The 20,317-nt window shown below is 41.6% G+C and overlaps 1 protein-coding gene across 2 annotated transcripts in view; it reads right to left on the bottom strand.

Moving 5' to 3' along the window:
* Window positions 1-20,317, bottom strand: part of RHCG (Rh family C glycoprotein) — a 227,782-nt gene that overhangs the window by 105,250 nt on the left and 102,215 nt on the right. For both annotated transcript variants that reach the window (XM_082255116.1, XM_082255117.1), the window contains exon 2: window positions 18,446-18,632. In XM_082255116.1, coding sequence (XP_082111242.1) covers window positions 18,446-18,632 — 187 coding nt within the window. The remainder of the gene's footprint in view (window positions 1-18,445; window positions 18,633-20,317) is intronic.

The raw sequence follows: 20,317 nt of genomic DNA, 5'->3' as shown, positions 1-20,317 counted from the left end.
GTACTTTGCTATAGCAAGTCTCTTTTTATGTTGGTTGGATTCTATGCTGATAAGATCAGTTATTGTCTGAGAGTATAAGCAGTGGCACTGTGGAATGGATTACTAAGCAGTGTAACACTTTCTGTTCATAGGGATCCAACCTAATGGTGAGCTTTCCTGCTTTTGGGGTTATCACTGGGTGTTCTTTTGTTTTATTATTTACACAACGGCGCTCCTTATATGAGGGTATTTGATGTGATATCATTATTAACGTGAAGGGAAGCTGTCTATTTATTGTCATTTACAGTACATTTATTTTATGTTTTATATTATTTATGGCTTCTGAAATTTAGGGGCAGCACAATTTGGTGGGCTTTCATCAGGCATCAGAGAGGTCCACTCTCCCAGTGCCACCAAAGTCATGCAGTTACAGAATAAACAGTAATTCTGTTTCAATAGTTTTTATTCAGTTTTAACAAGTAGTTAACGTGCAAAAGTTCTGGAAATGCAGGGGCTAGCATTGACGACTGTAACAGAAGTTAGCTCACAAATAAGACAAAAAGAAGGCAATAAATAAAAAGAAAAAATTAGAGCTAACACAACAGCAGTAAATAGGCATGTTCATGAAGCCATAAGAACCAAGTGGTCCTGGAAAGGTTCCCCACAACAACGGGGCATCCCCTGGGCCCACCAATATCCAAAACGGTGGTACAAAATACAGCCTATACAGATCCAAAAAGGAAAAAAAGAAGCGCAAACCAGAAGAAAACTAGGCAGAAGGGGAAGCCAATGAAAAGGAGCTCATGCACCTACTGAGTAGGGAGCCAGAGAAGGGAAAGGAGAGTCTAGTAAAGAAAGAGGGGCCAGAAGGTTAGAGGCCGAGAGATGGGGAGAAGGTAAGCATCAGGACTGCCCGTCACAGGCGGCCCAAGCTGGCTGGAGGGAGGGTAGGAAAGGCATATGACAGCCATGGTTCCCAGATTTTGAGGAACTTGGCAAGAGAGTCATTGCGGATCCACATCTGTTCGTTAAGCATCAACGTGGTCATGAGATCTCTAAACCCCTGAACAGGGACAGATAGTTTTTCCCAGGCTTGGGCAATTGTTCTTTTGGCTGAGAGAAATAGATAGAAAGCAAGCTTCTGCTGATAAGTGAACAGGCCCGGAATCGGACAATGTAATAAGGCAAACTTGGCTTCTTTTTGTATGGGCAAATGAAACAACGTGAATAGGACGCCAAATACATGGGACCAGAGGCCAATTAGTCTAGGGCACTTCCATCATATGTGTACGACATCACCCCAAAGGCCAAAACCCTGGAAAACAGTGGTCACTGTAGCATGGATTGGCATGGGCAATGCGGGCAGGGACCCAATACCAATGTAAAACCATCTTACATTTCGCCCCAGAGGTGGCTGTATTAAATGTTCACTTGGCCACAGAAGATCAAGCCCTGCTCCAGTTCGCGAATAAATTGTAATTCAAAGTCTGAAAAAAATAGTCAGAGCGTCTATGACCGCCTTTCAGATTGTACAAATCTGATTTCTACTGTTTATGGAACAACAACACGATATGTTGTGAATCATTGCAGCATTCACACTCATCAATATAGTCTATCACCCTAATTGCCCTGTGTGAAAGGTGTCTAAGGCTTTGTACATACAACCTTCCCCTGCTATAACTGCAATGTGTACAGCAAGCTTTTACAAAGCGCTTTTGAAATTCTCAAGCTTCTAGCAGCATTATTCAAACCTGTTCAAAACAAGCCATTATGGAACTGCTGGCTGTAACTTTAAATTTACTTCTTTCAACAAGTTTCAAATTATCCTGAACTTTAAACAAAAGGAGACGGTTGTATACCTGCTCAACCTTGCCATCAAATTAACTTTACAGGGGGCTGCAGGTTCAAGGAAGGATCTCTGTCTGTCTACAAATCCAACAGTAAAAGCATAAATCCCACACAAGGCACTCATATTCAAAATACTTCATTGAAAGTGAGGCAAATGCATTATAAAATACATTGTCTGCTACAGTAGATAATGTCTTTAATGCATTATTCTTATCTTCAATAATATACTGAACCTTGCTGCAATCCTGCTGGAGCCTGATGGAGCGTGACAATCAGCACTTCCAGACTACATACAAAGCCTCAGTCATGTAGTAGAATGTCCTAATGGAGTTTCAAAATAATACAAATGGCCTTGCAAAAAAAAAAAAAGAAGAAGGAATCTATTGTTGAGCTGGGAAAAGTTTCTAAGTGCAGAAAACGTCAAGAATCCAAGAAAAAAGTGCACAAATAAGACAATAACCTCTTTACGAGCTAGTAGGAAAAACCTGAATTTGTGCTAGAAAATTACTTAGAACCTCATAACCAGACTTGTATAAAGTACTCGAAATTTCTACTTGAGTAAAAGTACAAGTGCTCGATCAAAAAATTACTTGAGTAGAAGTGGAAGTGCTCGCAGAAAAAGTTACTTAAGTAGAAGTACTAAAGTATTCAACATTTTTTTTACTTAAGTATTGCAAGTAGTTTTTTCAAAAAATTTGCTACTTAAGTACTAAAAGTAAAAAGTACCAGTAGTTTTGAAAAAAAAATCCTACTCAAGTACTGAAAGTAGAAGTACAAGTACTGTGTTATGTAGTTATTAAAGAAATAAGTCAAAAGTTTGAACATCATATTGTTTTTATTATTTCAAATGATTTATTCAAATGATTAACCTGTGTTTGTTAGTAGTTTCTTGATGCACTTTAAGTGCTGTAGCACCATTTATTTGTTTGTTTCATATTTTCTTTTTATTGGAAAGATTTGGTATAGCAGCTTTTATTATACACAGCCTTTATTTTCGTATGCGCTGATTTACAAATGACATTATACACATTTTTTTGAGCTTTATGCAACCTGCCATCTACTGTTCTGGCAGTGGTAATTTTTTTAAAAGTAACGAGTAACTATGCAGCACAAAAAAAAAATACTTGAGTAGAAGTATCGAAATCATCGAAAAAATGTAGTGAAGTAAAAGTAGAAGTAGGAGAAAAAAATTCTACTCTAGGAAAGTACAGATACCGCATTTCGGTACTTAAGTACAGTACTTAAGTAGTTCTACTTCGTTACTATACATCTCTGCTCATAACATTATATATCTTCTGAAAGCAAAGGCAGTGGAGAATAAAATGGTGGTTGTTGCAGGAAAAAATACATTTTTATCAATTTTACTGCACACAAACATAATATATTACCTAAAATTTGGGTAAAATTGAAAAGATGATGTTACACCAAGTAAATAGATACCGAAAGTTCACAGGAGTTCCCCGCGGTGGTTTTCTGGATCTCCACACTGGTTTCACTTCACACTCCGACCATCCTACCAGCTTGGACCAGAAATAAGAGACTCGAGCTCCACTGGTAGGTCCTTAGCTGCAACCTCATCCTTCAAGGCATCCGAGAGACCATGAGAGAAAGCAGCGACCAGAGCCTCATTATTCCAGCCCACCTCTGCTGCCAGGGTACGAAACTCAATGGCGTATTCAGCTACGGATCGTGTACCCTGTCTGATGGACATAAGGAGCTTCGCAGCAGAGGCAGCACGAGCCGGCACATCGAATACCCTCCGAAGAGAAGCAACAAAACCGGAAAACTCGGCAACCACCGGATTGTTGTTCTCCCATAAAGGGCTGGCCCAGGCCAAGGCCTTGTCCGAGAGCAGCGAAATTAAGAAGCCCACCTTTGATCTCTCAGTAGGAAAGGCATGTGGCAGCAACTCGAAATAAATGCCCACCTGGTTAAGGAAACCTCGGCACTGAGTTGGCTCTCCCCCAAAGAGCTGTGGAAGGGGGGCAGAACCGATCATACCCCGAAACACCGCAGGCGCAACAACAGGTGTCGGGGTAGACTCTGGCGCAACAACCGGAGCGGCAGTAGGAGCGGGCCCAGGAGCGACAACCGACCCATCGGCAACGGGAGCGAAATGAGCCGTGCGTTCAAGCAGGGTTTGCAACGCCACGGCGAACCGACCCAACAGGTGATCCTGCTGATCAAGTCTGGCAACCAGCGTGGATAGCGAGGATGGCCCTGTACCGTCAGAATTCATGGCTTGGTCCTAATGTCACGGAACCATGAACCAGACGTACAACAACAGATAAGTGAAAATAAGAAGACTTTATTGAAACTCAAGCTGTAAAGCAAAAGTCCAAACGGATGGCGAAACCGAGGCAGAGTCCTTGCGAAGCCAGAGGTCAGGAACCAGGAGGGTAGTCAGACGAAGTCGGGATCAGGAACCAGCAGGGTAGTCAGACGAAGCCAGGATCAGGAACCAGCAGGGTAGTCAGACGAAGCCAGGATCAGGAACCAGCAGGGTAGTCAGACGAAGCCAGGATCAGGAACCAGCAGGGTAGTCAGACGAAGCCAGGATCAGGGACCAGAAGCAGCAGCAGTCTTAGAAGCATGTGAACACAGGAGGACCAAGCAAGGAACTGAAGCCACAGACCTCCTATATATATGAGCTAGGCATCCAGCTCCTCCCAGTGGGAAGGAGGAGCCGCAGGGTGGGAGGCTACAAGAAACCCAGAAACCAAGATGGCCGCCAGCACATGTCAAACGAAGGAGAACAGCAAGAAGGTAAGACCATGACACATCTGCCCTCCAAAATAGCCAATTAAAATAAGATTGGTTTGATCAGCTGCTTTGTTAGCCGGTGACGGCCGGTAAACAAACAACTGAAATTAGAGGTGACAAAATCCTCATTGTCTCTGGTTTCATACACCCCAGAGAAGATCTGGGAATGTATGTTCCTCCTTCCTCTCTATGGTCAGATAGCGTGGCCACCCACAGCGGCCTCCTTCTACTTCTTGCAAAAGTGATCAGGTGGCTGTATAGCTGCTAGATCACTTTTACAAAAAAGAAAATCGCAGACTGAAAAAAATGAAACCGGTATAATCATTTTAACCCGAGGCAGTTTACATGTGGCCTAAAGGCGTGAAGTGGTTAGGATACCCAAGGTACTTCAAATCTTTCTTCTCGGTTTAAAACCTCTACACCCAGGCATAAATGTTTTTTTTCTGTGAAACAAAACTGCTCAAATTGGCAGAAAGCCTTTCTGCTGATTGTACCCATGACCCATGTATTCGTGAGTTCACATTCGTAGCCTCAACTGAAAAACCCAGATCATTTGGCCTTGTCACCAACCAGAACATCATATGCAACATTGCAGCTGCTAACTTAAAGTGGTTCTAAAAGCAAACTGTTTTTACCTTAAGAGTCAATAAATCCACATCATAAAAAACTAAAAAACTATCAATAAATGGTGTATTACATGCTGTTCATACTCACTCAGTCACTATGAGATTCGTTTTCTTTATTCTGCAAAAAAACCTGGTTGATCCTGCTGCTCTCCATCTCCACCTTCTGTTCATGTCCCCAATTAAAGCGAAGTTCCGCAGAGTTCAGCCCCCCCAATAAAAATGAAAAGTCAGCAGCTACACATACTGTAGCTGCTGACTTTTAATATTTGGACACTTTCCTGTCCCATAGTCCAACGATGTCGGCAAAGCAGCCAATGTTTCCAAGAAGTGAGAGCCAATCCTCCCAAAGTGACGGCATCCCTAGTTACCACCAGAACTGTTGCCATTGGAAGATTTCCCCTCTATTCCTGTTCTGGTGACAATCCAAAATTTGAGACTTTTTTCACTTTCAATGATAAGAGAAAACAGGAAAAACAGAGAAGGTGAATCTCCCTATCAGGGGCACAGACAGCAATAAAAACCTGACAGGGGTTCTAATCACTCTCCACTCTATCAAAAACTAAAAAAAAAAAGTTTTATGTATTATGTATATGCATTATGTCACGCAGCACACGCTAATATATAGGCATCCAAAGACTGGGATTATTCAAAGATTTTGAACATTGCTGTTACATCTACCTGCTGAAAATCATTACAAGGGTGCAGGCACCAGAGCAGAGTAGTTGGGGGACAGTTAGGAAGGGTAGAGGGGAAAGAGTCAAGGAGGCCGGTCTTGGGTTGGAACATCCCAATAAAAAACGCCCAGTTGTGTGATGTTGGAGAAATCAGTAAGGGACCAGCATTGCTGGAGCAGAGCGACACCCCTAGCTGCCAGGGGACTAACTCCTCTAGTGAGGACGGGAGCAAGGCTAAGGGTGAGGAAAGACCGATTCTGGCAGTAGGAGACTCAATTATTAGAAAGACAGAGAGGACATTCTGTCACAAAGATCGCAAAGCGCCGAACAGTATGATGTTTTACCGGGCGCTCGGGTTCGGCACATCATGAATCTGGTGGACAGATTATTGGGTGGGGCTGGGGAGGACCCAGCTGTCATGGTACACGTAAGTACCAATGACAAAGTTTGGGGAAGGTGGAGAGTCCTAAAAAAGGATTTCAGGGACTTAGGAGCTAAATTGAGGAGTAGGACCTCCAAGGTAGTATTCTCGGAAATACTACCTGTAACTTGAGCCACGCCAGAGAAGCAGTGGGAGATTAGGGTAGTTAACAACTGGCTGAAGAACTGGTGTAGAAAGGAAAAGTTTGGGTCCCTGGAGAACTGGGCTGACTTTTCAGTCGGTTACCGACTCTTAAGAAGGGATGAGTTGCACCTAAATGGGGAGGGTGCAGCCCTACTGGGAGAAAAGATGGCCGAAAAGTTAGAGGGGCTTTTAAACTAGGTGAGGGGGGGATAGGGTCCAGATGTGGTGCTAACCAGCAGGGAACAAGGTTCAGTAGGCAATTTTGGGGGCATTAGTGGTAGGGTGACCAGAGGTTCAAAATCCAAGCTAGGTAATTTGAAATTTGAAACAAATCCATAATATCTAACAAGGGTATAGTATGCGACAAGACAAAATTACGAGGTTTGTATTCTAATGCTAGAAGTTTGGCTAACAAGATGGGAGAACTGGAGCTGCTAATATATGAGGAGGATTTCGACTTTGTGGGAATTTCAGTAACTTGGTTTGACAGCTCTCGTGATTCGCTGGCAGCCATTCAGGGGTATTCCCTTTATTGCAGAGATAGGGAGGGTAAAAAAGGGGGAGGGGCATGCCTGTATATCAAGAATAATGTGTAAGTGAATATGAGGGAGGATATCACTAATGGAGCTAGGGGGGAGGTGGAATCCTTATGGGTAGAGCTTCAAAGGGAAGTTACTAATTAGTATTGGGCAATGGGCATATGCCATTGACCACCTAACCAGAAGATGGAGGGAGAGGCACACCTCCTATCACAGCTTGGAATGGCAGCAAGGATGGGAAATGTCATTATAATGGGGGATTGCTGAAAAAGCATTCGAAAGGGTCAGCTGGGAATTTATGCTAAAAACTCTGGAGGAGTTAGGAATTGGGTCGAGGATGATGGCCTGGATAAGAACATTATATAGCCACCATACTGCTAGAGTAAAAATAAATGGGACCCACTCCGAGCCATTTGAAATGTATAACCGAACAAGGCAGGGGTGCCGTCTCTCGACGATGTTGTGTGTCCTCTTTCTAGAACCCCTCCTGGCAACAATATGGGGGAGCCTTGATGTGAGGGGGGTAGAGGTTGGGGATGTGGAGCATAAGGTCGCAGCCTTTGTGGACGACGTTCTGCTCTACATCTCCAACCCTAGAATAACCTTGCCAAAATTGATGAATACTTTGAAAAGGTATGGGGAGCTATCTAATTAAAAAATCAATCCAGCAAAATAAGAGATATTAAATATTAATATGAAAATTCATGAGGAAGAAGCTCTAAAACGAGAACTTCCCTTTGTGTGGAAAAAATCGGAATTAAAATATTTAGGAATTAAATTAACAGCGTCACCAGAGAAGCTATATAAAAGTAAATTATATCCCATTATTAAATTAAATAAGAACAGAAATGAATAAGCTTGCATCTAGGGCTCTTTCATGGATAGGAAGAATAAATATTATAAAAATGGCAATCCTACCAAAGATCTCTTATAAGTACCAAATGCTACCGATACCAATTCCCCAGACATATTTTAAGACCTTTAAATCCCTAATAACAAGTCTTATATGCAAAAAAAAAAAAAAACCTAGAATACAACACACAGTACTAACGAGAGGAAAAAGACAGGGGGGGGGGGGGGGCTAGCAGTACCGAATTTTAAAAAATACTATCATGCAACAATACTGTCACGGGTTATGGAATGGGGCAAGGCAAAAAGTGAAAAAAGTTGGGTGAAAATTGAATGCACATTGAGTAATTCACATTTAGGAAAAATTATGTGGATACCACCACCACAATACAGAAAACTAAACACAAAGACAAATATAATTACATAGGCATAGGCACTTAGAATTTGTGACTTAAATCACAAAAAAGAAAAATGGAAATATAATTCATTATTGATCCCTCTGAGAGACACAAATTTTTTCCCGCCAGGACAAGGAAAGGTACTGTACATGGGAATTGGATAGGAGAGGAAGATGCACGACTAAAATATATTTTAGATAGGGGGGAAAATACGCACTATGGTAGATTTGCAACAAAAAAAATGGAAAATAGATGAATGCCGATACTGCCAGTTGAAGCATCGTTGCCACAACCACTAAGAGCAGAAGATGAGTTATTGCCTTTTGAACAAATATGTGTTTCTTAAAGGGAAAAAAATAACATCTCAAATATATATAAAATTTTGGTGACAGTGAGATGGTACCGGCAGTACCGCCATTCATAGAAAAATGGGTAAAGGAATTGGAAACACGGGGAGAGGAATTTCACTTAGAAAAAAGCATGAGGTTGGTACACAGCTCCGCAGTTGATATGAAAACCGCGGAAATGAACTATAAATGCATTTCTAGATGGTATAACACACCAGCGAAAAGTAAATAACTATCATATTGGGAAATCAAAATATTGTTGGAGGGGGATGTAAGGAAGTAGGTACAATGGCACATATATGGTGGGAATGCCCGAAAATAAAAAAGTATTGGAAGGAGGCCCTAGCCCAAATTAAAAAGATTACAAATATAGAGGTCCCGGAAGAGCAGTGGTTTTGTCTATTTCATGGTATAAAGAATTCAGTAAAACAATATAGAATAACATTGATCCCACATTTGATAAATGCAGCAAAAGGATTGATCCCTTTATACTGGCAAAAGGAAGACGTCCCGACATTGGGGGACTGGGTCAAAAGGGTAGAAACAATAAAAACTATGGAATACTTAAGGAATAGTGGAGAAGACGAGACAGAGGAATGGGTAAATATCTGGGAAAATTGGAGTGAGTTCAAGAAAACAAGGGAATACACCAAGTTGAGAGAAGGAGAAGAGGAAGAAAACTAGGGAGATTTTGGGGGTGGAAAACGTGGAAAATTTAAGATGTTGAATGTTTTTTTATTGTTGGATTTGTATTGTGGAAAATTAATAAACAAATATAAAAAAAAAAATAATAACGGGGGATTTTAATTATCCAGATATAGACTGGGCCGAAGAAACCACACATTCGTCCAAGGCTCAACATTTTCTAAATATTTTGCAGGACAATTTCATAGGTCAGATGGTGAACGCACCGATGAGAAACAATGGGTTGCTAAACCTACTGATTACCAACAATACAGACCTGATTGCAGATGTAGAAATAAGGGGCAACTAAGGAAACAGTGACCACAGGTCAACAAGTTTCAGTATAAATCACAGAAATAGGAAACGCAAGGATAATACAAGAACTCTGAACGTCAAAAGAGCCAACTTCCCTAAACTGCGCTTTACTTTAGATTATATTAAATGGAATAGAATCCTGGGAACAAATAACACTGAGGAAAAATGGGAGTGCTTTAGGAACATATTTATTTATTATTTCAGGTTCTTATATAGCGCTGTCAATTTTGCAGCGCTTTACATATACATTGCACATTTACATCAGTCCCTGCCCTCAAAGAGCTTAAAATCTAAGGTCCCTAACTCACATTCATACATACATAGTAGGGCCAATTTTATACAGGAGGAAACCCACGTAGGCACAGGGAGAACATGCAAACTCCAGGCAGGTAGCGTCGTGGTTGGGATTCGAACCAGTGACCCTCTTGCTGCTAGGTGAAAGTGCTAACCACTACACCACTGTGCCGCCCCATTTATTAAGGGAATTGGCCAGGATATTCCAACAGTACACGTAGGGCACTTTGCCTGGAAGCGCCAGCCTGACGCAGTAGATCGGTGGCGGCTGGGGCTAAAGTGGTTAAAAGAGCTAAAATAAACCCTGGATGGCTAAACTCCAATGTAAAAATGCATATAAAAACAAAAGAAAAGGCCTTCAAGAAATACAAAGCTGAGGGGTCATTGGCAACATTCCAGCATAACAAAGAATGCAATAAGAAATGTAAGAGCACAATCAAGGCGGCTAAGAGAGAACACAAAAGGCACATAGCGGAAGAGAGTAAAAAAAAAAAAAAAAAAACAAGAAATTCTTTAAGTATATAAATAGTAAGAAAGTGAGGCGAGAACATGTTGGCCCCATAAAGGATGATGACAGGAATCTGGCTATAAAGGACAAAGAGAAGGCAGAGGTTCTAAATACATTCTTCTCCTCAGTTTTCACAAAAGAATTGGGGGATACAGTAACCTAGACTGTAATGTTAAAGTTAATAACACGTCACAGAAAGCACCCTCATGGTTACCAGAAGACAGACTTAGAACTAGACTCGAAAAACTTAACATAAATAAGTCTCTGGGACCAGATGGCTTACACCCAAGGGTCCTTTAGGAACTCAGCCAGGTGATAGCCAGACCATTGTTCTTAATTGTTATGGACAGTTTACTGACGGAATGGTACCAGCTGATTGGAGAAAAGCCAATGTGGCAACAATATTTTAAAAAGGGTCGAGATATATCCCTGGTATACAGGCCGGTTAGCCTAACATCAATAGTCTGCAAGCTATTAACGGGGATGATAAGGGACTATATGCAAGATTTTAGTAATAAAAATTGAATCATCAGTAGTAATCAGCATGGATTCATGAAGAATCATTTTTGCCAGACCAATCTATTAACCTATGAAGAAGTGAGCTGCCATCAAGATAAAGGAAAGCCTGTAGATGTAATGTATGTGGACTTTGCAAAGGCATTTGATACAGTTCCCCACAAACGCTTACTGTACAAAATAAGGTACGTAGGTATGGATCGTAGGGTGAGTGCCTGGACTGAAAACTGGTTCCAGGGGCGAGTCCAGAGGGTGGTGATATATGGGGAGTACTCGGATTGGTCTGGTGTGGAAAATGGGGCCCCCAAGTATCTGTCCTGGGACCCAATCCTGTTCAGTTTATTCATAAACGATCTAGAGGTTGGGATAACCAGCACAATCTCAGTATTTACGGACGATATTAAGCTAAGCAGGGCAATAACTTCTACACAGGATGTGGAAACCTTACAAGAAGACCTGAACAAAATAATGGGGTGGGCAACTATATGGCAAATGAGGTTTAATGTTGAAAAATGAAAGGTAATGCATTTGGGTGCCAGAAATACGAACGCAAGTTACTCACTAGGGGGAGAACCTCTGGGGGAATCTAAGATGGAAAAGGACCTGGGGGTTCTAGTAAACAACAAGCTCAGCAATGGCATGCAATGCCAAGCTGCTGCAAGCAAAGCCAACAGAATATTGGCATGTATAAAAAAGGGGATTCACTCCAGAGATAAAACGATAATTCTCCCACTCTACAAGACTCTGGTCCAGCTGCATCTCGAGTACTGGATGTGCTGGAACTGGAGAGAGTCCAGGGAAGGGAAACAAAGATAATTAGGGGAATGGAGGACATCAGCTATGAAGAAAGACTACAAGCATTAAACGTATTCTCTCAGGGAAAGTGACGCGTGAGAGGGGATAAGATATCAATGTACAAATACCGTACTGGTGACCCTAGCATAGCGAACACACTTTTCAGAGAAAGGGAATTTAGAAAGACACAGGGCCACTCACTAAAATTAGTTTAACCTTAAACTGCGTAAAGGGTTCTTTACCGTCAGAGTGGTAAGGATGTGGAATTCTCTTCCACAAGTAGTGGTATCAGCAGGGAGCATTGATAGTTTCAAAAAAACTATTAGATGGGCACCTTAACTACCACAAGATATAGGGGTATACAATGTACTATTAACAGCAAGCACACACACACTCAACAAAGATTGAACTGGATGGACTGGTGTCTTTTTTTCAACCTCACTAACTATGTAACTGGACACAATGAAGATTTCTCGTGTACGCTAGCAATGAAAGTCAAAATGTCATGTATTATTGCCAGAAATATTTATATTTCTGTAAAACAAGCTAGTTAACACTAGAAAACCTTGTTAAAGTTATTGAGTAAACTAGACCAACCCTCGCACACACTGTGCAAATCCAGCAGCTCTGTTTTATGGCTGTGTACAGTATTTAGGAAGGAAAGTGTGGAGCAAAGCATTGAAAAGACTCATAAAACACAGAGTCATCTTTGGCATAGAAGTCACACTATTGTCCGTAAAGTGATTGGAAGCTATAACAGCAGTCAAATGGTTCAAGAAAAATATACAAATACCTCAGTAGCAATACAATTCAAAACAAACCCAGAACAATTTTATAAATGGTATTGTATTCCTTATTATGACGTCATTTTTACTGGTTTATTAACTTAAAGGAGTTGTAAAGTCTCAAGTTTTTTAAGCGGTTGTATCCCCCAAAAAAAAAAAAAAAAAAAAAAAAAAAAACCCTGCAGGACAATGGAATAATGTGCTAGAATGCATCACTAGTATGCAATACTTACCTTAGAACAAAGCCCCGACATGTTGGCCCATACACCGCTGAGGGAGCAGACATGTTCCCTCGGCGTCTCCTATGGGTGTGGCGGCTCCAGGGCTGTGAGTGACCGGAGCCGCAATGATGTCACTCCCGCGCATGAGCATTTCTGGCAAGGAGCCAGCAAGGAGCTCTGAAGGATAGGTACTCCGGACCTTTCAGAGCGCATGCAGCGACTGCATCCAGGGTGAATATCTCCAAAACCGTGCAAATTTAGGAGATATTAATTTTACCTACAGGTAAGCCTTATTATAGGCTTACCTGTAGGTAAAAGTTAACAAGCGGAGTATACTACCACTTTAAGGTGAAAAACCTTCCTGGTTGCAGCTGCCCCTCAGACCCCCCAATATTTTTACCTAAACCCGAATGTTCCAGCGATGAGCATGAGCCCAGCAGCTCCAGCCGCTGTCTCTCTCTCCTTAGTTAGATAGATCGATACCAGCAGGAGCCATTGGCTCCCGCTGCTGTCAAACAAATCCAGTAACACGTGGGGAGGTGGAGCCGAGTCCTGCTGTCTGTGTCAATAGACGCAGCAGCAGGACTCGGGAGCGCGCCCGCACGGGTGCCCCCATGGAAAGCGGCTCTCCCTGGCGGCACCCGATAAAGAGGAGGAGCAAGAAGCAGTGCCAGGGCACCCCAGAAAAGGAGGATCGGGGCTTCTCTGTGCAAAACCCTTGCACAGAGAAGGTAAGTATAACATGTTTGTTATTTCAAAAAAAAAAAAAAAACCTTTGCAATCACTTTAAAGACTCACTTTTTTTTTTTCTAAAGTCTAGCCTTCCTATGTACCAAAACACTATTAGGCCCCCTTCACACATACAGACCGTTCGTCCATTTTTCATCCATCCCTTGACGGATGAAAAACGGACATCAATGCATTCCTATGGAAAAACAGATGTAAATGTATGAATATCCATTTACATCTGTTTTCATCTTCTTCCATCATCATCTGCTTTTTTTAACGGACGAAAGTCCTAAGGCCCCTTTCACACGGGCGGTCCGCTTACTTTGCAGAGACAGAGCTGTCAGATCCCCTCTCTACTCTATGGGAGATCGGATGAAAACGGACCGCCTGTCCGTTTTCATCCGATCTTATCCGATACTCCAGATGGATGGAAAATAGGGTTTCCACCCGTGTGAAGTTGCCCTTTTCACACATGCAAACCATTCATTTCATCAGTTCAGTCACGTCAAAATGGATGAAGTATTCATCAGTTTTTCATCCGTTTTTCATCAGTGATCATCAGTTTTTTTTATCAGGTTTTCATCAGTGATAATCAGTTTTTCTATATCCACTACTAATGCAAAAATGTCCATTTGTCAGTTTACATCCCTTTTTCGTCCGATCCGTTTTTTAAACGGAAGAAAAAAGCTTTGATCAGTTTAAAAAAACTGATGATGACGGATGCGGATGTAAACTGATGCAAATGGATGATCATCCATTTACATCCATTTTTCCATAGAGATGCATTGATGTCCATTTTCCATTCGTCAATAAATGATGAAAAACAGACAAACGGACAGCATGTGTGAAAGGGGGCTATTTTTCATCCGTTAAAAAAAAAAATTTGGATGTTAACCACTTCAGCCCCAGAAGATTTTACCCCCTTCCTGACCAGGCCCTATTTTGCGTTACTTTAATGGACAATTGCGCGGTCATGCAACGCTGTACCCAAACAAAATTTACGTCCTTTTTTACCCACAAACAGAGCTTTTGGTGGTATTTGATCACCTGTGTGATTTTTATTTTTTGTGCTATAAACTAGGGATGCACCGAAATGAAATTCTTGGCCGAATCCGAAGCCGAATAATAATGAAATGCTTGGCCGAAGGCCGAAGGCCGAATACCGAACGCGGTGTTTCGCATTTTTTCCATTTATTTTGCCAATTTTTAGGGGGCACGCTGATGGGCACATTTTATGTTAGGGGGCACGCTGATGGGCACATTTTATGTTGGGGGCACTCTGATGGGCAAAACAAAACATTTAAATCAGCGTTGCTCTTAACATAAAATATGCTCATCAGAGTGCCCCTTAACATAAAATATGCTCATCAGAGTGCCCCTTAGCATAAAATAAGGGGCACGCTGATGGCCACATTTTATGTCAAGGGAGCACTCTATTGGGCACATTTTTTTTCTTTTTTTTTTTTTTTAAGGGGCACTTTATAGGGCACTCTAATGTAATGAGCATGGCAAGTGGAAACAACATATGGCAGTCTGCACACTAATGCTTGTGCAGCTGCCAGCTACCGTATTCTCCCCCAAATGTGCTCAGCTCCACATCACATACCTGAACTGCAGCCAGAGCCAAAAGCCGCGAACAGGGGGGCGGGCCGTGGACCTAGTGTGAAGGAGCCGCAGTCAGGAGCAGGGGGCGGGACGCGCGCGTGATGTCACACCCCCTACTCGCGGCCGGACAGGATACCGGCGGCGTGTGAGAAGGGAGCCGCGAGCCGCAATGAGGAAGGTGAGCGGTCAGGGCGGAAGCTGACATTGTTCGGCTCAAAATTATTCGGCCTTTTGACTTATTCGGCCGAACGCCGAAAGTGCTATTTTCTCTATTTTCGGCCGAATAATGTTCGGCCGCCGAATATTCGGTGCATCCCTACTATAAACAAAAAAAAGCGACAATTTTGAAAAAAAAAAAAAAAACAATATTTTTCACATTCTGCTATATGACATTCTCAAAAAAAAAATATTTAAAAATAATTTTTTTTAACATTTTAGGTCAGTTTTTTTCTGCTACATATTTTTGGTAAAAAAAAAAAAAAATCGCAATAAGCGAAATCGCAATTAGTGATTAAATTATCACTAAGGGATCTTTCACACGGGCGATCCGATCATATCCGCCTGTCAGTTTTTTAGGCGGATCTGATCGGATCCTCCATGCAGCTCTATGGGGCAGCGGGTGTCAGCGGAGACACCTCCGCTGACACCCGCTGCCATCCGCATCCGATCCTGTGCGTGAAATCTAGACGGATGGAAACTCTATTTTTCCATCCGTTCAGTAATCGGAGCGGAGCGGATCTGATGAGAGCGGACAAGCGGTCCGCTCTCATCCGATCCCCCATAGAGGGCAGCAGGTGCTGAGACACCTCCCTCTCCGCAAGCAGAGACGGAGCTGTCACCCGCCGGCTCAGCGGGGATAGCGGATCAATCCCCGCTGAGCAACACGGATCCGCCTACGGAGGCGGACCGTGTGAAAGAGCCCTAACTATGGGAAAGATATAGGTCATTGTTATTTTTTTTTTCTTTTTACTAGTAATTGCGGCAATCTGCAATTTTTTGCGGGACTGCGACATTGCAGTGGACAGATCGGACCCCTAACTGACATTTCTGACACTTTTGGGGGTACCAGTGACATTACTACAGTAATCAGTGCTAAAAATATGCACTGTTACAGTAATAATGACACTGGCAGGGAAGGGGTTAACCCTGTTGGTGATTAGAGGGTTAAATGTAAGCCTGGGGGAGTGATTCTAACTGTGGGGGGGGGGTGGCTTCTGAGATGACCATAGAGACATGCGATCCTATATAGCAGGAAGTAGTTTAGCAGCTGACTTCATTAACCTCTTCGGGCGGGTGGTACGCATATATGCGGCCTTTTGGTGGGGGGGGGGGCTTTAAAGCCAAAAGGCCGTATATATGCATACAAGAATCTTAACAGAGCTGTGCCAAGAGCACAAGCCCTGTGTGTTCCTGGCAATTACCGGTGGCTAACAGAAACTTTCCAATTTCTACTTGGGATAGGGAGCTTTCTGAACATGTGACCACTTTGAAAGACAATCACGACGGTCACATGATCACAAACTCGCTTGCCTATTGACATCAGAATGCTCTTAAAGGGCCTGGAGGCGCTGGCATTAATTGAACAACACACACCCTCCACCTGTCCCCCTCCTCCAGGAGATTGCTCCTGTCCCCCTCTGTACTTTCATGCACCCAATATCAGTGATGCTGTTCTCCCTGAATACAAAGCCCTGAATGGGATGCTCTATGTGCCCTACGCACCAAAAAACGTGCGCTCCCACTGTACTGTGTGAATGGGGCATGTGTTTATAATGCAGCAGGGCAGCTGCAAACCCCAAGTTAGTAGGGATCACTGTAATAGCGGTGTCTGCTATAGTGATTTCCAGCTTTTAGAGGGATCCCACTGGTATGATACATACATACTTAGTTACATTGGTCCAGCATAAACCAATGTAACCATGTAAAAAAAATGATATACCGAGAATTCTTCTTTAACTATCAGGACTTACAAACCATAACACAAGGCAATTCATACACTACAAAGATGTATTTTAAAAATTAAATATTGGATATTGTGTAACTATGGTCATCACACACTTCCATTGCTTCCGGTTTTCTAATCCTTTAAGGAAAATGAAAAAAATCAGTCCTTAAAATAGACCTTCACTTTTCTTGTACTACTTTATGTAATGTTGCTTCTTCCTTTTCCTATATTTGCCATTTTTTTTTTCTTTTTACAAATACTTTTTTTTTTTTTTAAACTAAACCACTGGAGCTTCCATCTTTCACATCGAAGACCTAGCTGCCCACAGCCTTCTTGAATACTCACATCACACATCCCAAAAGCCTTCAGATAATAGATGCCACAAGGCGCATGTGCCAGGAATTATCCAGCACACTGTGCATGCTCTGCGTTGTGTCATTCGGGGGGCATCAGGCAGAGGCAGCTTGCCCCTGATGACGTAGGAAAGACAATGGCAGCGCAGAACCTGGAGAGACGGATTACAAGGCAGACAATGCTGGATTCACTAAGCAGGAGTGTATGTTTTTAAAGACAGAAAGGATAGAAAAATAAAATATAAGGGGGGAGTGAAGTTCCTTTTTAATGAGTAACTTGGTATGTGTAACACCCTTCTCTAGTTAAGCTGCTAGGCTAAAGTTAGTTTTTGCTTCACTTCAGTCAGTGGGGCAGCAATTGATTATTTTTGTCTGGTCAGGGTTTCCTAGCTTGGTGTTTGATTTCTCCCAACTACTTCTAGATTATAGGGTGGGGAGAGTCAAATGACCTGTATGAATATTTAGCATGCTCCAGCCAATCCCTGGAAGAAGGTGCCCAGAAGGGGGTTCTTTCCTCTGCCAGGAGGGTTTTAGTTCTCTTGGGGCTGCTGCCCCTGGAGGTAGCCTTACTGAGTCAAGGTTTGTAGTCTGGGCCTCAACAGGAGTTAGGCTAAGGGAACCTTACTTATGCACTTGGGTTATACTGTCTCATATAATGTGGGAAGACTAATGAGGTATTTGTAACTTTAGGTATCCTTTAAGGAGGGTTGTGTTGAGAACTTGGAACAATAGCTTTGCAATATAAGCAAGTTCAGGTCAAGGGTATTCATGATAGGGATCCATTAATCAGGAAAGCAACAGCTAGACTGTAGGCAGTTTGGGCAAAACTTGTCAGATTTACTTGGATTGTCATATTAAACAATTAGGAAAGCTCTGGGTCCAATTACATCCTGTGTTCTTTAAGTCTATGCTGCCATAGAACAAGTACCATGTACTTAAGAATCCTTTTTTTATAGGCTACAAATGTTTGCAGTTTATTATACAAAATAGGAGTAGTAAGACCAAATGCTGTACATATCTTTGTTGCTAATGAACTCCGCTGTGAACCTTCCTGCTAAATAATGTTCCTTTGCACAGTGAATTAAATAACACATTATATTTGCTCACCTTGTTACGCTGACCTCGATCTTGCCATTTCTAAAAGTATGAAACCAACCCTGCATTAGAATAGCCCATTGTATTCCAAAAGCAGCTAGCAAGAAGTTGAACGCAACACTGCTAAAACCATATAGCTTCAAAAAGGTCATCAGGAAGCCAAAACCAACGAAGATCATGACATGGACATCTTGAAAACCTAAAGTGGAGGAAAAGAAATCACGATTAGACTTTTTTGATTCTCTCTGGTAATAGTATCTCTAGACAACTGTGTGAACAAGAAACTTTCCATAATAACCAGCTTCATGTGAATAAAGATGTTCGTATTCTCTAAATTCCATACTTAGTTTCACAAAACCATTTTTGCCATAAAACCATTGCTGCTCCCAAGCATTCAGCATAGGCAACCTAGGTCATATGGCCTCAGGTTATAATTACAGATTACACAGAACCAGTAGTGTTCAAAAACCCCTTGCAGTGATAAAAGAGAATCAAAGAGGCACATAGGAAATAGATCCTACATATAGAATGAGCAACAGTGATGAGCTAAAGTTCAAGCCAAACTCGGTTTGGCCTATACATGCAAGAAGCTGTCACATGATAGCAGACCACTGGTCCAATCAGCATTGGCTGGGGAATTCCTCACATGACAGAGACACTTTACAAAGGGATCGGGATGCTGGTGACATGATCGACCTAATATGACCATTTAGCGCATATTGGCGATTTAGTCTCCCATTTTGCATAGCCTATTCTCGCTCCATCTGCAGTGGAGTGACTGACGGCTGCGCAATTCGCAGACAATTGTGGTCTGATTATATAGAACATTTATATATGGTTTATGCTATACCTGGGGAAAAGGTAATCTTGCTTCATTTTTACTTTCATCATTGAGCTAAATATCACATTGCATTTATCGTTTTAAGCTTGTATTTTATGTAAAGTTATCTTTTTGTGTCATCTTAAATTTTGATCATTTATTGTGAATACATGTCTTGTGAATAAATATTTTTATATATTCCATACTGTAGATTGTACTCACTAAGATTGGTATATGCTTTTAAAAAGAAATTAATTGATTAAAAATAACTTGTTACATATTGATTTGTGGAAATAAGTTGAGACTCGCCTACCTCACAGATCTTTGCTTATTTACATAAATAGACACTGTTATATTCAAAGCAGTATAAATATTCTTACAATATCAATAAACATACAGCAGCGCTACACTATTCTATATTGGTTTTTAATACGATTGTATATACTATATTGAGCTGATTACTTTCACACGTATCACTAAAAAACATTAAAAAGACCAAAATTACTTATTGAAAATTAAATGTGTTTTATGTGTAAGGCCTCTTGCACATGGAAGCAAAAAAAAAAAAAGTAACGTCACATTTTTTTTACTGATTTTGAAATTAGATGCATTATTGTCTATGAAACAATGCACACAGCTGATCAGTAATACTCCATTGAGTACAGAGCCATGAAACCAAAATAGAAAATTTTACATTTCAGTGCAGTAATTTACTCACATACACGTGTTTATGCATCTATAAGCATGTTTACGAGAGTATAATTGTGTATATTATAATACTAGAAATGAAGAAGAATTTTACTCGTCTATATGCTTAGGCATCTTTACTCGCCTATACTTAAACGTAATCAAGGTCTTTACACACAGTTTTTTACTCAGGGACTTACACGTTTCTGAGTAAACATCAGTAAATTATGACGCTTGTGCGCAAGGGGCTTTTGAAACAATCCAAAATGTGTTTTTTTCTTACTGTGCCCTCTTCATCATTACATAGCCTTTTATAGGGTTCCATTTTGAAGGTTAAATCTCCCCCATGTCTCCCCATGACTTCCAGACTTTTATGG

This window comes from Pelophylax lessonae (genome assembly GCF_965119305.1).
Source record: "Pelophylax lessonae genome assembly, chromosome: 4".
Taxonomy (NCBI): Eukaryota; Metazoa; Chordata; class Amphibia; order Anura; family Ranidae; genus Pelophylax; species Pelophylax lessonae.
The sequence above is the reverse complement of the archived record's forward strand: the minus strand, read 5'-3'. Positions and strand labels throughout refer to the sequence as shown.